The sequence below is a fragment of the Sebastes fasciatus genome, chromosome 12, assembly GCF_043250625.1.
Source record: "Sebastes fasciatus isolate fSebFas1 chromosome 12, fSebFas1.pri, whole genome shotgun sequence".
NCBI lineage: Eukaryota > Metazoa > Chordata > Actinopteri > Perciformes > Sebastidae > Sebastes > Sebastes fasciatus.
In genome coordinates this window covers 27,094,221-27,110,672 of record NC_133806.1, presented here as the reverse complement: position 1 = coordinate 27,110,672, position 16,452 = coordinate 27,094,221, and the positions used below count along the sequence as shown (strand labels likewise).

Below are 16,452 nucleotides of genomic sequence, written 5' to 3'. Positions count from 1 at the left end.
GTACCCATAGAACCCTTATTCATTCACATATCTTGAGGTCATAGGTCAAGGGACCCCTTTGAAAATGGCCATGACAGTTTTTCCTCCGCCAAAATTTAGTGTAAGTTTGGAGCTTTATTTAGCCTCCTTCACGACAAGCTAGTATGACATGGTTTCTTTACTAAAACCGTAAAATTCCAAATTGCATTAATGCATTAAAGAAATTAGTGGCATTCAAACGTATTTGCATTAATGTGTCGCGTTTGAAAATGTTGATATTTATTGTACACAGGTGGGAAATTTGGCCTGATGTCCTTGCTTGAGCAACAGTGAAGGATGCACTAAAATCAATAAGGTTCCTCCTCTGGGGATCACAAATATCTATAATATAATTTAGGAAGATCAGTCCAGCGGGAGTGGGCTCCTGCCAACAGGTGGGGGGGCCCTGAAATATCACCTACGGTATAATATAATCATAATCCCTGGCATCTTCCAGGCCCTCATCCAGCTCTGGGCCTTCTAAATCAGTGGCAAAAATATGGGCCCTTCCTCTTTTAATACATCCATAGATGCACCATGTACAATTAATACCTCTTCACACCAATGACCAGGGTTGGACCAGGGTTATCTGACCCATGTTCAAACCTCCTTTTGTCAATTGAAACCAAGCCAGTCAACAGGGGTAAATCCCTGGTCATGACAATTCAGATACAACCTGGTTCACAACCCGGGAGGGTTGCAGGAGAAGCACAGGGTGGAAGTAATAATCACATTAATTATGGCACTAAACCAGTAAACCATGTCAGTGAGATAACACAGGCAGCTAAATGTTATAATTTATGGAACTTAATCAATTACACCTGTGATTTTTTTCATGCTATGATAAGTGAAATCAACATGTTTTACATTGAATTTGAAAATGACAATATTAATGTTAACATAGGCTAATTATAGTATTATGTCCTCAGTATGAATCACACTGTAGCTGGTTTAATGTTGTATCTACAATAATGATCTGCATTGTAACAAATACACTTGATAACAGCTAGGTAGACTGTCATTACTTCTATTTTTATGATAAATTATAAGATATTTTAAAAAGTGGAGTAGTCCTTTTTGTATTTAATAACTTGTAAACATGAATATGTAGCTAGTATTGAACCTTTAGAAGAAGTACAGTAACCTTAAAGGTTTCAGGTGACTCATAACAGCAAAATTAAACACGTTAGTGCACCGAAAGCTGTCAAAACAATGTGTTACATTGAATATATAACGCTATATTATCATTTACTACTCACCAGCTCTCTCTCTGCTGACTGAGCAGCAGTGTTTAGGACGTGTTTAGAAGCTCTACTTCCGCATTGCGTCACGCCCTGTAGCGGGGTGCGCTTGTTTTGTTTCACAGCAGAAACGGTTACGATGAGCAGGGGACGGAAGAGTGAGCGCACCGCCCGGTGGAGATGTTTCAAAACAACACATCAAACGTCTCCAATCACTCTGACTCTACGTCAGAGAGTCTCGGGCACCTGACCGCACAGTATGGCCGAGCAAGCGGTGACAGCGGCCAGAGGGTGAGTAACTTCATTTAACACACGTCTACTGTTTGTGACAGGATGTACACAAAGGCAGGCAATATGTGGTACATTCAATAGGTCATATCCGAGTCTGTGTAATTCCGAAAAAAACCTGCATGTTGTTAAACACCTGCAAGGTTATAGGAGTTATAAGTCAGGCAGTACTCTGAAGTTTAGGTAAACACACACTAACTAACTAACATGGTGCCCATTGCTCAGACAGAGGTGTTATTATGACACTAACATGTTGTCAGATAGAACAGCCTATCCCGTGTTGAAGAGACCTCCAACATAGTAGTAATACCACTCTTACCATAGTAGCAAAAGTTACACTTTGTGAGTTTCTGTGTGTCACAGATCAGGGGCGGATCTAGAGCATGTTTGATGGGGTGGCCAGGCACACTCAGAGGAGGGTGGCACATTTAAATAACATGTAAAAAGAAAGTAAAAATGGCAGCCCTAAATTTAAGGTAATAATGAACTATATATTAATAATAACAAAATAGTTTTTTTCTGTAAAAAGGAATGTAAAATATGCAACTTGACATGTGATTTGAAGTAGCAATAACAAACATATTTGCCAACCTTCCACTTACGTTTTTTTAATTGCCCTCTCCTGGTTTTTCAGCTGCGCTCGCCACAGCGTGCAGCGGCCAAAGTTGGGCTTTGCTCGACGCAGCGAAAAGCCATCATGGCGCGACGCAAGCCGTTAGAAATAACGGGTTTCAGAGCGCTGTGGTGGCGTTGTCGCGTTGTGTCTGAAAGGACCTTCAGTGAGTGAGAGACGGAGACAGAAATGGAGAGTACTAAGAGAAAGAAATACTCAAGCAGGAGCAAAAATAAATAAATACGGATAAATATTAGTTTATGCCAGAGATTCACACGCCAAGTTCACACCAGAGGAGCGAATTATTCCGTTTTCTTTCCTGGGAATTAAAGGTAAAATCAAAAGTTTAACATAAAAATGATGTTGCAGTGTTCTTATTATTTTCATTCTTAAAAAGTCACCCTAATGCAGGAAACAAAGTCTCTGAAACTCAAGTTTTTCTGAGGAAGGACCCCCAGACCCTCTGCTTTGGTTTTGAAATCCTCCCTTTTTTTAAGGTCTCAAGGTTGGCAAGTATGATAACAAATAACTTACATTTGTACAAGCACGTAGCCTATTGAAAATTCAATGCAACAAGCGATGAAGTTTTACACCATAGCACAACTTCATTAACAACTGTGGAAATCCGCTCTTGATTCGCAGTGTTACTCAAGCTTTTTTGCTGTGTGTAATATGTTTTGTTGAAGGCTCTCCTCCTGTCATCCTGCACTGTTCAAAGAAATACCTTCAAATGTGGTTGTTTTGGCCCAGATACTGGGATATGTCTGGGAGGGAAAAAGGGATTCAGTTTTAAAACTACGAGTGATACCTGGTGGTTCATTTATGGGGTGAGTTGTCGTAAAATGGGACATCTAAGCTCCAGTGGGTGTAAGTCTTCCCCAAACAAATAAAAGTCAATAAAGCTATTTATATTTAATGTCTTTTTAATACACCTAAAAGCTTCAAAACTTTTATATTCATTATTATGTATTTATTTATTTATTTATAGTCTTATTCTTTGTTTGATGTTGTTCAATTCTCCATGTAACATCCACCTATAAGCCGTGGTTTTGTAACAGCAATAACATTGTAAGTGGTAAAATGACTGAACATGGGATTGCACATTTAGCCTGGAGTGTTTCCTACATTAATGAAGGTGATTTCTAGGCCTCTAAACAGACTTTTCAGTGTCCCACATTTCGGGCATGACTGTCCCACAATAGAAAATCAAGATTTGTCTGAGAAAACGTGGCATTAGCGTACTGATACGTCTACCATTTCTTTTATGAGTGTGATATCTGCAGTTTCTTTTCATGGTTTGATAAGGACACATCCCGGGGATTTCGGAGTGGTGTTTTGGATTTAATGTATTGGCTTCATATCACAATTTATTTCAGAAATCTGAAATGCAAAAAATGACCCACATTAGGCTAATTCACCTTAACGTACCATGCATTAAGTCACAACAGCAATTATGCTGAATTCCTTATTAAAACAATGTTGTGAACGTCAGCTCATATTTCAGTAATACATTAGATCATCATTAATGTTTATTGAGGCTTATCAGACCTTTATGAGATGTGGGCCACCCCTAGAATCTAAGTGGCCACCCTTTGGCCCCACCCCTGCCATAGATGATGGTTTCGAAAGTATGACATAGTTTGAATGTACCTACAGGACAGTCATCATTTACCACAGCAGTGCTGTAACTGCTCCCTCATCAGGCACTCTCGCTGTTCTTTACCTCCATCAACTTTCTGTTTCATTTTGTTCTGGCTTCAGGGTTGTTCAGAGAATGATGTCCGTTGTTGGTGCTCACAGTCTGGTCAGCAGTGTGTGGGGCTACGTGGACAGCACAATAAGGTAAGTCTGGTCTCTGACCCACCCATCCACATATACTGAAGCAGACCCTGCAGGCCTGTGGTTTAGCCCCTTACATCACAAGACTGTTTAAGATGCAGCGCTGTTTCAGATAAATCTGCCTCCACTCAATGTGTTTTTCTTACTGTACTTAGATATTTGAGCTTCACTGTGCAGAATGATGTATGTGCACAGTTTCACATTCATCAGCTGAAGGGAGAAAGTTTCTCTGTGCTCATATTAAAGCTTCAGCAGGCAGAATATTTTTGGCATCCATTGGGCAAAAATTCCATAATAACCTTTCAGCATATTGTAATTCAAGTGTTCTGAGAGAAAACTACACTTCTGCACCTCCTTATGGCTCTGTTTTCAGGCTTTAAAAAAATCTAACCCGCAATTGATTCAATTATTTAATCACAATTAATCGCATGATTGTCCATAGATAACTGCAATTAATTGCAAATTTTTTATCAGTTCAAAATGTACCTTAAAGGGAGATTTGTCAAATATTTAATACTCGAATATGCTGCTTTATGCAAATGTATGTATATATTTATTAATGGAAATCATTTAACAACACAAAACAATGACAAATATTGTCCAGAAACCCTCACAGGTACTGCATTTAGCATACAAAATATGCTCAAATCATAACATGGCAAACTGCAGCCCAACAGGCAACAACAGCTGTCAGTGTGTCAGTGTGCTGACTTGACTATGACTTGCCCAAGACTGCATGTGATTATCATAAAGTGGGCATGTCTGTAAAGGGGAGACTCGTGGGTACCCATAGAACCCATTTTCATTCACATACCTGGAGGTCAGAGGTTAAGGGACCCCTTTGAAAACGGCCATGACAGTTTTTCCTCGCCAAAATGTAGTGTAAGTTTGGAGCGTTATTTACCCTCCTTTGCACATGGTACCAATGGATTCCTTAGCTTTTGTAGTGTTTCATATGATGCCAGTATCTGCTCTCTTGCTTTAATACTGAGCCGGCTACAACCTAAAAATCCCAAGTATTATTGCGTTAATCTTGACTGCCCTGGTTTTATTTTACTTACTTCACGAAATAAAGATGAAACAAAATAACCTAAAGATGAATTTGGTCATCAGTGTTTTTGTTCCAGCTTTTCTCTCTCTAAACTATACTGCGTCATCAGAGCCTGCCTATGAACGTAGGGCAATACCCTCTGCTTCATACACTGAGCAGCTGATGCAGAGATGACAAGATACAGATGATCAGATCAGATATGGCGCTCTTAAAACACAATAGGTGCTAACATTCAGTCCTCATGCTGCCCTCTGCTGTTCTATTTTCCCGGTACGGTCTAAATCCCTCAAGCATAGTCCCACACTGCCGTGACTCTATGTAGTTCTGTAGTTCATGAACCTGATGATTGAAGTTCTTCTGTCTGTGCAGATGGTGCTGGATCCCCAGCTGGTTGTCGTCATGGTGTCCCACCTCTCAGGTCCAGCTGCAGACTGCAGAGGACATGATGCTGCGATGTAAGGAGCAGCTTCTCGAACTTTTAGTTTTCACATGTCAAAATGTGGGAGCTGTATTAATGAAAAGAGGAATGGTGTATTGTAGTAATGGAACGCTTTCCATCTAGTGTTGCTGCTCCCAGCTTTCAAACCGGAACCAACATGGCGGCTAGTTTGGAAACTTTTATATCATGAAAATAGTTCACCGAAATGTGTATCTGAAAACATTTTATGTGAGAAATAAGCCATGCAGTCGATGAATCTGTCTTTATTCTAGATCAACAATGCTTAGTTTAAGAGTTTCTAGGGAGTTTCTCGGGGGTTTCTAGAGGCGGTGAGTCGCGTCGGACGCCCCTGATGTGCATAAAGTAGCCTGGACCTCAATTTTATGCAAAATGGAGCAGCCAACGTGACGCACCGTCTCTCGTATCGCGCCGCCACGCCACCAGAATACATTGCACGGCTGCTTACATGGACAATGAACGGGAAGCGAGGAAAGGACGGAGTCTTTCAAAGAACCCTTAAAAACTCCTTTTCTTCCAAGAAGGGTTCTCCAGAAGCAAATGGTTCTGGGTAGAGCCTGCAGCCCTTCAGGAAGAACCCTTTCTGAACCCTTATTCCTCTCATGGTCTTAAATATACACCAATGCACTGTGGCCTTGGGCGGGTCTTGTGCGTATCCGTCATACTCAAACAAGATGCCACTTCAGAAGCAACAATAATTGGTCAAATCGACCAACTAGCATGAAGAACACAAAATGACATCATCTAAGAGTGAGGCTGTGCAGCTGTATCTTTGACTAATTTAATTTCTCTGTTTCAGTTCAAAGAAATAATCACTCCATTTTTAGCTCTTCATTCCTCTCTTCCTTTTCTTTTCAGGTATAGACAGCACTTTCTCCAAACAGTACGTCCCCATCTCCAACGGCAACCTGGTGTGGACCCTGACCTTTAGCAGCGACCGTGTCAAAGACAAAACCCCCGTGGTTCTGCTCCACGGGTTCGGAAGTGGCGTGGGCCTTTGGGCTCAGAACCTGGACGCTCTCTCCCAGCGTCGGCCCGTCTTCGCCGTGGACCTGCTGGGCTTCGGACAGAGCAGCAGGCCTCCGTTCTCCACAGACGCCCGGGAGGCCGAGGACCAGTTTGTGGAGTCCATAGAGCAGTGGAGGGCTAAAGTGGGACTGGAGTCCATGATACTGCTGGGTCACAACCTGGGAGGATACCTGGCTGTGTCATACTCTATAAAATACCCTGACAGGTGGGTGCAGATTATGGGATTCCTCTTATCGTACTGTTGGGGTTGTTTTTCATTTTAAAGGGATCTTTTAGTCTTTGGTGCTGATCTTGTTGATATGAGCTGTGTGATAAATGTTATACCGAGGGCAAAGCAGTTCAATCTGAAACATTCAGCAAATGAGACTTTTTGACTGACACTGAGAGGTGGAGAGTCGCAGGTTTTTGTAATATTTCATATTTATTATCAAGACCCAAGTTAAAATAAAGCCGAATAATCCTTTAATCGCGACTGTTCTCAGACTGAAGAACAAAGAAGCAGACCGTGCCCAGAAGGAGGAAAAACCACTCCGACGTGAATAATGATTGTGCCCTTCAGTGTTAACACGGCTGTAGTGAAACATGCCAGCATGTCTACAGGATATAGTTGTAGCCGTGTGCCTGGAGGTGCTGGCAGCCTGCGATAACAGCAGTGTCCTCCAAGCCTCTCTCCTCCCACTAGACTGTATCTCTCCTGAATCATCTCCTCTCGCTGCGTCTCCGGCTCCGAGCTTCCAGCCGGCACCCGGCTCTCCCCGAGGGACGTCTGATAAAATGTCCTCAATCTCTTATCGCCCTCCTTCATCAGTAATGCTAAAAAAAAAAGTCCCTCTTCCTGTCCTCTTATTGTTATCTCGGTGTTCCCAATAGCCTTTATGTTCTAACAGGAGATGCTTTTAATCAGGGACATACTGTATGTCCTTATTAAGGCGGAACCGTGCTCATTGTTCGTGTTATGGCCTAAAGAGAGAGTTTGCGGTTTAGTTTACAGGACAACATAATAGGTTACAAATGGAGGACCTTAAGATCATTTGTACTGCTGTACTGTCAGGACATGTGATGCAGTTGGCATAGATTTTGGATTGTTTTTGATGCATGGGCAGTGTGTCCATAGTGTTCCCTTGCTATCACCCAGTGCATGTGAGGATGACTGTGGATAGAAAAGATGAATTATTGCTATTCATTCATTCTTAAAGTATAACTCCGGTTTATTCCAATTTATTTTCATAACTTTGACCATCATTCCAATTGGTTATAGGGACTCAGGTCGTGGTTGACGATCAGACCGTACAGTGTGAGCACATAAATCGTGAGCTTTGTCTTTACATCGCAAACGATCTACTCGTACAGTAGGAGTAGGAAGTACACAACAACATTTCTAAAAACCGTACAGTGTATGCCCAGCTTTAAAATGATACCCGATACAAGTAGTTTACTTCATTCAATATCCATCATATCAATGGAAGCTGTGTGCGTGTCCCACTGGCTAGCTAATTGCTGCCACACTGCACAGCACACATTCTGGGGGGGGTTACCGCTGAAATGCCGTCGTCGTGGCTGGAGTAAAGGAGGAAGTCAGGTGACGTAGTATGAAGAGCGAGAGAGTCCGCATAGGGAGGAGGTTGGGGTGGATGGATGGGTAAAAAAAGACAGAACTTTCACTCATGCTATTTTCCTGGTTTGCACTCAAGGCCTTGCTACTGTATTATGTGTTTGATGCATTGCATCAAAGCCAATGTTGCTGCTGATCATTGACATATCCCAGACTGTAAAAAAAACCCTATCATTTAGATTACAAAAAATGTGTTGGTGTTTTTTACAACTGTGGCATTATGTAAGCAATTTAAAGGGTCAATATTCTGAAATTCAATGAATATTTGGTAGTTATGACCAGGGCTGATGTTGATTAAAAGATTTAACTCAGTGAAAGTGTATATATTTTATTATTTATATAATGTATTTAGTGTATTAATGTGTTCATCTCTGGCCTACAGAGTGAAGCACATAGTGCTGGTGGAGCCCTGGGGTTTCCCTGAGCAGCCGGACACAGTAGAGGCAGACCGCCCCATCCCGGTGTGGATCAAAGCCCTCGGGGCCATGTTCAGTCCCTTCAACCCCCTGGCTGGACTCAGACTGGTTGGACCGCTCGGTAAGACTGGAACAGCAAGGTGGTAAAAGATGCTGCCGGCAAAGTGAGATGAGGTGATCTGTAGTGGCTGCAGGACAAATGGGGCTAGATAAGAGTAAAGCAAATTAGTATCAAACAAAACAGACTAATACACTGTTCATTTAAATGAGAAATATGAAAATGAGAGGAATATGAATGCAGGGTATGTAAAAGAGTAGCTGAGCATCTGTAGTATACAGAGAGAAAATAAGATATATGAAAATAGATGCACACTGAATGAATGAATAATAATGTTGACTCTGGTTGAATCAAGACTGTAAAAACAAAAGAGGACACGGTTAAAATGGTTTGCATCTACACATATTTTTTAAGGCTGTCAATCATTTAAAATATTTATTTATTTATATATTTATTGTGATTAAATCGCACATTTTGTATCTGTTCAACATGTACTTTAAAGGGAGATTTGTCAAGTATTTAATACTCTTATCAACATGAGAGTGGACAAATATGCTGCTTTATGCAAACGTATGTATATATTTATTATTGGAAATCAATTAACAACACAAAACAATGACAGATATTGTCCAGAAACCCTCACAGGTACTGCATTTAGCATAAAAAATATGCTCAAATTTTAACATGGCAAACTGCAGCCCAACAGGCAACAACAGCTGTCAGTGTGTCAGTGTGCTGACTTGACTATGACTTGCCCCAAAATGCATGTGATTATCATAAAGTGGGCATGTGTGTAAAGGGGAGACTCGTGGGTACCCATAGAACCCATTATCATTCACATAGCTTGAGGTCAGAGGTCAAGGGACCCCTTTGAAAATGGCCATGACAGTTTTTCCTCACCAAAATTTAGCGCAAGTTTGGAGCGTTATTTAACCTCCTTCACGACAACCTAGTATGACATGGCTGGTACCAATGGATTCCTTAGTTTTTCTGGTTATGAATTATGCACTAATGAAAACATAGTTATGAATATTATATTACATTTCTGCTAATAAATCCCCTTAAATGCTACACACTAGCCCTTAAATATACAGAAAACTATTTTGACTACTAATTAAAACTAGTCATATGATGAGTACTTGATAGCACAAGAATTCCACTACAGCTGATTTCTAATGTTTTTGGTGGAGACTTTGAAGAGAAATCAAGTGAAAGTGTGGTTCCATTTGTGCCCTCCAACCCTCCTCGTGTCAAATGTAATGAAGCAGCCTCGTCTCTTTAATGGCTACATGCTCGGTTTTGACACTTGAGCGTCCCCTCTGTGGCCCCTGCAGGGCTCACTCTGGTCCAGACTCTGAGACCCGACTTCAAGAGGAAGTTCTCCTCCATGTTCAGTGACAATACCGTGTCAGAGTACATCTACCACCTGAATGTGCAAACCCCCAGGTCTGTCTCCGCTGCCTTTCATTTAATAACTGCGATTAAAGCAATTTATTCATTACCCTTGTTGCAGCCATTTGTTAATGCTAAAGTTCTGCCTTGTCATCAACTTCTGAGTTAGTTGTTCTGTATTGTCTCAGTGGAGAAACCGCCTTTAAGAACATGACCGTTCCCTACGGCTGGGCTACGAGGCCGATGCTGCAGAGGATGGACCAGCTTCAGCCCGACATCCCCATCACCATCATCTATGGGTCCCGCTCCAGCATAGACAGCAACTCAGGCAGCACCATCAAAGGGATGAGGCCACACTCGCATGTGGAGATCATAGTAAGTTCATTGTGTACTGGATGAGAGAATTCATGCACTTCTATTTAATTTTTTTCAAGTCCTTCTGATTTGTGATAACATAACTTTTTACTATAAATGTTTTAACCCTCTGAGACCCACAATAGACCAGTTTTTTGTCTTTTTTAGGGGGGTACAGGGGGTCTTTAGGGGGAGATAGCAGGTCAACAGTAGATGTCACATAGAAGTGGTGTACATCATCTGAAAGCTGGGAACCTGAAGATTAATTTGAGATGCAGGTCAGCACTGAGTATCAAGTTGTTCTAGTCTTAAAAGTCATAAATCAGAAAAAAACATGAATTAATGAATTATCTAAAATAAATTGTAAAAGTGTATAAGGGTTTAGAACATGATGATAGTAGTATATGATGATCATCCCTATGCTCTATTATGTCTCATAAGTCGTTGCAGCAGTTCTTGGGTTGATACCATTTGTTACACAGATTTGGTGCTTAATTTAACCATTTTTTAATCTGTCGAGAATTGATAAAAATGATCAATAATCCCTCCAAAATACCACATTAAGACACCAAGACCTTGAGGAACACCATAGAAAAAGCCATGCTGTGATTTGGTATCAAAAACCATTTTTTCTGCGATTGGATGGCGAGCACTTCTGTTGTGTAAATTGCTCAGAAACCCCCTTATTGTCACTCTAGCTAGGAAAGCCATCCATCCTCTGAATGCTCTAGGTCTCTAGTTTGTGACCGTAAAGTTTCACGAGGCTGTGATTATCCTAGAGGTCACCACAGGTCAATTTATACAGTGAGGTCAAGTTTTAAAAAATTGTCTCACTACAATGAAATGGCTACTATGGGGACTGACATCATCACACATGAATACAGTTGGACTCATTGGATCCACAAGAGACTCAGCTTTTTTTATTTATTTATACTGCATTCAAAAGACTGCATGTGATTATCATAAAGTGGGCATGTCTGTAAAGGGGAGACTCGTGGGTATCCATAGAACACATTTTCATTCACATACCTTGAGGTCAGAGGTCAAGTGACCCCTTTGAAAATGGCCATGCCAGTTTTTCCTCGCCAAAATTTAGCCCAACTTTGGACCGTTATTTAGCCTCGTTCCCAACATGGTTGGTACCAATGGTTTCCTTTGGTTGTCTAGTTTCATATGATATCTGTAGCTTCACTCTAGCTCTAAAACTGAACCTGCTAGAGCCTCAGAAAGACAGTAAAGTCAGTCGGAATCGCGCGTCTCAGAGGGTTAAACGTTTTTCTAAAAGCAATGAACCAGTAAAAACCTTCTCTTTCTCGCTTCCTGTTTCTAACCAGACCATCCGTGGCGCCGGACACTACGTATACGCTGACCAGCCGGAGGACTTCAACAACAGAGTTTTGCAAGTGTTTGATAAAGTGGACCGAATCAGACGGGCCCAGTTACTGAACTCTGGAGTAAAAGGGGAACACCAATAACGGACTTCACCGGAGCAGCCGCTGTTGGAAACACACACACAGGGTTCCACCTCCTAGAGGCAGGAATAAGGAGTGTATTTTTATAACGTGGGAAAACACTTCAAGTGTGAATGGATACCTGTATATCTGCTTATTGTTTGTGAAGAAATACAATAAGACTCAGTGTTTTAGGAGAGTCATTTCTATGATATTATATTTAGTCACATTTTAAATGATGTCAATCTGAAACAGAATCGGTGTCATTCAGAAAGCTCAGTTACAGTGTCGTGTGTTTTCCTGTTCACCCGCGGTTTGTGGTTCTGATGCAGACAGGAAGCGTTCTCTTTAGTACATCACTGCATCAGCACCAGGAAGCAGCTATAGATTTATCTGCAGCCAATTATAATCTGTTTTATAGCGTCCGTCCTATTTGCTAGGTTTCTTTTGGTCTTTCCTTTCTATCTCCAAAGTTCATTTCAATTGCATTAATTATAAATGTGAACTCAGATCAGCTCTAGTCTAAGGCAGAAATTGTCAATTGAAACCTGCGAGGCTGTTTTACACGCTGAAGCTGGTGCACAGCCCTACGGGGCAGATTAGACTGCTTACACCATTTGAATGCATAGTTTAAAAGTGCAGTGTGTAGGATCTGGTGGTATCTAGTGGTGAGGTTCGACCAACTGAAGCCTCTCCCATGTGCCAAGCGTGTCGGAGAGTTACGGTGGCTGATGCAAAAAACGTGAATGGCCCTCTCTCTAGAGCCAGTGCGTAGAGTGTGTGGGTGTGTGTGTGTGTGTGTGTATACGGGGGAAGTGAGTGGTGAAGCAAGAGAGAGAGAGCGGCGGCGACGGGAACGAGTAACGTTATCGACTCCGGCCCAAACTGGAAAACTTAGCGTTAGTTAAGTTTGAAACATGGAGGTGCATCATGGCGGACTCTGTGGAGAGAGGACCTGCTCCCTATGTAGATATAAACGGCTCATTCTTAAGCTAATGAAAACACAACGATTCTTATTATCTGGTGATTATACACTAAAGAAAACAAACTTATTAATATTATATAAAATTTCTGCCAATAAAGCCCCTTAATTGTGATAAGAAAGTTGCGTCAATAAGCATCCTTCTACAACGCAGAGGTAAACCGTTTTTTACTCCTATAGAAGAAACTATTTTTCCCCCTGATCACTATGAACTTTGGTAAAATGACACCAAATCAAAGACTATAAATGCACTTTGAGTTTAGATTATTTCGCCACACAACTATTCCCAAGGTCAAAAAGGAACCTCCATGCTCATAGTAAGAAACTTTGACGTAAGACAAGATTTACACTGTATGAAATGAAAAAGGGGATTATAAAATCATGTATTAAAAAAAGAAATCAATAATTTATCCCAATTCAGGGTTGGGAGCGTTACTTTAAAGAATGTAATCCGATACAATTACTAATTACCTGTTATAAAATGTAATAAGTAATCTCATCCAAGTATCAGCAAACGAGTAACGTTATCAACTCCGGCCCAAGCAGGAAAAGTTAAGAGTTTGGTTTGTCCGTTCTGGTGCTACTGTAGAAACATGGAGGTGCAACATGGTGGACTCCGTGGAGAGAGGACCCGCTCCTTCTAAGCGAACGAGAACACAACAATTCTTATTATCAGGTGATTATACACTAAAGAAAACAAACTTATTAATATTATATTCCATTTCTGCCAATAAATCACCCTTAATTGTCGTGCGGAGGCAATAGAAATGCTCCCAGTCTCGCATTTAGCACCTTGAAGCATTTTAGAGACGTGTTAATTGACTGCATGTTCTGTGAACACAACATGAATTGTGTTAATGGTTCACAACAGACAGATGTTGTGCTAATTGTGTTTTAGAGTTTTGAAAATGTGGCTACAGATTCAAAAGGATGTTAGCGATTCAGTCAGTAACTGCAGCGTTTCACTGTAAATTAAAATAATCTCCATATTAAAGAAACTAGTAGGATCAATGGAATCTACCTCTTCTAGTGCTAGTTTAGAAAGAGCATATTTAGTTGAACATAGTTCCTAATTGAAACGCTCTAATGTGTCTAATATAAAAGGCAGAGAGTTTAAAGAGGCGGTAAGAAGAAAGTCACGTTGATGCATAACTGTGGATGTTCTGTGTCTGCACAGCAGCGTTATCATTTGTCACAGGGAAACATGTCTTTGTATTTTTACAGAGCTTCTTGAGTTAGTCTCTTACAGTTTTTCTCTTTCGTTTTGGCTCAATTCTTGGATGAGTTATTTTTTTTTCAAAACAATAACTTCATATCTCTGAACAAATAGTTTGTTGTTCACAACAGATTTGAATTTCTCATTCAATTGTCTACAATTTGCACAATAACCACTTGCACATGTCTCATTGATCAAAACTGACGAGTGAAATTGTCGTCCTCTTCACAACTTCTAAACCTTCTTTTATCGTTTGAGCCGTCACATGCAAAATGATCCGTTCAATCATCAAAACCTGTCAGACATACATGTATATTCCATAAATATCAGTGGCGTTACGTACTGTGAGGTCGTACAATTTGTTGTTTTTTACTGAACTACTGCAGTTTTTTGGGGGGGGCATGGTTGTCATTTTATGGTAAATTTTCTGTTTACTGTTTATACAGTAACTTTATATGAAAGATTACCGTAAAGGTCTTTTTTTTGTTTCTTCTGTTCATGTAACACGTTGTTGCTACACAGAAATTTACTGTACACGTAAAAATGTGCATATCCCTTTTCAGTATTTAACAGTAAACTTTTACTTACTGCTGAAACTGTAATCTAAAAAGCTCAGTGTGATACACAAACAGCATTCAGCTGGACAAAACTGACATTCTGGTATAGCACAGTAAGCAGTCAGTTTCAATAAAAAGTAGAACAAAACCAACATTTCCAGGGTTGACTGCCGTGGCGAAAAACATGTAAACATTTTGTTCGGCTCACACGATGACGAGACAACTTTTCATTTTGGTGGCCAGTTTATTGACACAATAACTCAGTTTTGAAGCATGAATGAAGTGTTTTTGGGTGATTTACTACATTTTGTAGACATGCAATAGAGTTGTGATGTTCAATCAGTAAGTTGTGACAATTGCAGTTTACAGTTTAGAGAAAGTTAAGACTGTTTAAAAAAATGAGCCAAAGCGATTGAGGAAAAACTGTAGTAGTCATTGTAAACACGTAACAAGAATTTTAATTTATTTTGCTCCTAAAACAAATGTGTCTCTCCTGTGACGGCTCATATTTCTAAATGGAAACACAAATAAAATGTTCACTATGATCGTGGTTCACTTCGCTTCTCTGTCGTCTGTCACACATGAATAATGTAGGATTAATTTGTGTTGTGTTTAATCTGCAAATGCAACACTTTGATTTAGCCTCTTTTGCTTTTCATTTTAATGGAGCGAGATGAGTCAATATTTCTTTCTCCCCTTTTATCATTTCGGAGCCGTCGGCCCTCTCTGCCAAGGAGAGAAATGAATCCCATCCTCAGTAGTTCCCCCTCACTGCCACTAGAGGGCACTCATATGTAAATGAGGAGATGTGGAGCTTGTGGGAAATGTCCACAGTCTTCCCTCTTTTGCACTAATATCTGTTCATTTCCACCTTTTCTCTTTCATCAGCAGAGAACGCAGTCTGAAACTAACTTGTCTCCACATTGGCACTTACCAAAAGGCTGTGTGAGGACAGCGAGGGAAGGACTCAGGAAGAGGGAGTGTTAAATGGACGGAGGATATGAGGATGTATACATAGTTCTGTTTCCAGCCTCGGATCCAAACTCAACATTACCACAGATATCGATCGTAAAAGACATCCTATCTGTTTTGATTCCCTCTGCTCCGCTCTTTGATCGATACAGGGGAAATATGCAAGCTCATGTAAAAGTATTTCCGAGTCACATGGAGCCGGTGGGGGGGGCAGATTGATCCACTCAGCTGTTTGGAGGATGTTTGAGGTGAAGTTTCCTCTCTGTGGTACAGTAGCTGCTGATTAACCTTGGAAACAGAAGGAATCTCATTCATTTCATTTTCTTCAGGACTACGAATTTGTATAAGATGCATCATGCAATGTGTGTGCTGTCTCATCGAGAGCCTCCCCACCCACTAAAACAGCAAAATCAGAGCTTTCCTATAGGTGGTTTATCAGTTTATTAGCTGGATATCCTGAAATGAACTTGGAGTACACCTCAGGTTACACTCTGTAAAGCTACAGTCATCAGGGTTTTTCCTGCATAGAGAATTATGAGACAGCCGGCATTGTCAAATTTCGCATTTCCTCCCTGACGGTGCGTTCACTGGGCAGCGTTCGGCTCGGAAAGGCCCCGGGATGGCTAACTAGTTTATAGCCTACTACTTAATAATTATATACTATTTAATAATACACCATAGTTTATTAGTTGATTTATATTTTGTATTAAGAATGTGAATCTACAAAATAGCCAGTTACTAATATTGTCAAATAAATGTATTGAAGTTAAAAGTACAATATTTCCCCCTGAGTAGTAGCCTAGTGGAGTAGAAGTGGGCTAAAATACTCAAGTAAAGTACCTCAAAATTGTACTTAAGTACAGTACTAGCCTAAATGTACTTAGTTACATTCCACCACTGCGAGAA

At 40.7% G+C, this 16,452-nt stretch overlaps 2 protein-coding genes across 4 annotated transcripts in view; one reads left to right on the top strand and one right to left on the bottom strand.

Moving 5' to 3' along the window:
• Positions 1-1,367, bottom strand: part of ano10a (anoctamin 10a) — a 37,420-nt gene extending 36,053 nt beyond the window's left edge. The window contains exon 1 of one of the 2 annotated variants that reach the window (XM_074654475.1): positions 1,278-1,367. The gene's annotated coding sequence lies outside the window, so the exon portion shown is untranslated. The remainder of the gene's footprint in view (positions 1-1,277) is intronic. The other variant, XM_074654476.1, reaches the window with a different exon arrangement.
• Positions 1,368-1,468: 101 nt separating this feature from the next.
• On the top strand, positions 1,469-15,129 carry abhd5a (abhydrolase domain containing 5, lysophosphatidic acid acyltransferase a). 2 transcript variants are annotated; one of them, XM_074654487.1, is made up of 8 exons: positions 1,469-1,550; positions 3,922-4,002; positions 5,420-5,505; positions 6,366-6,741; positions 8,531-8,685; positions 9,957-10,068; positions 10,203-10,389; positions 11,703-15,129. In XM_074654487.1, the coding sequence occupies exons 1-8, from the start codon at positions 1,519-1,521 to the stop codon at positions 11,841-11,843; spliced, it is 1,170 nt and encodes a 389-aa protein (XP_074510588.1). In that variant the 5' UTR covers positions 1,469-1,518; the 3' UTR covers positions 11,844-15,129. The 2 variants fall into 2 exon arrangements, with proteins under 2 accessions (XP_074510588.1, XP_074510589.1); XM_074654488.1 differs by lacking the exon at positions 1,469-1,550 and adding an exon at positions 1,582-1,730.
• The last annotated feature ends 1,323 nt before the right edge of the window (positions 15,130-16,452 follow it).

Bases quoted from the DNA above. Each gene is read 5' to 3' on its own strand.
- abhd5a (XM_074654487.1), top strand. From the start codon at position 1,519: ATGGCCGAGCAAGCGGTGACAGCGGCCAGAGG. The intron at 4,003-5,419 runs GTAAGTCTGGTC...CTGTCTGTGCAG, and splicing joins TACGTGGACAGCACAATAAG to ATGGTGCTGGATCCCCAGCT. The intron at 10,390-11,702 runs GTAAGTTCATTG...GTTTCTAACCAG, and splicing joins ACTCGCATGTGGAGATCATA to ACCATCCGTGGCGCCGGACA.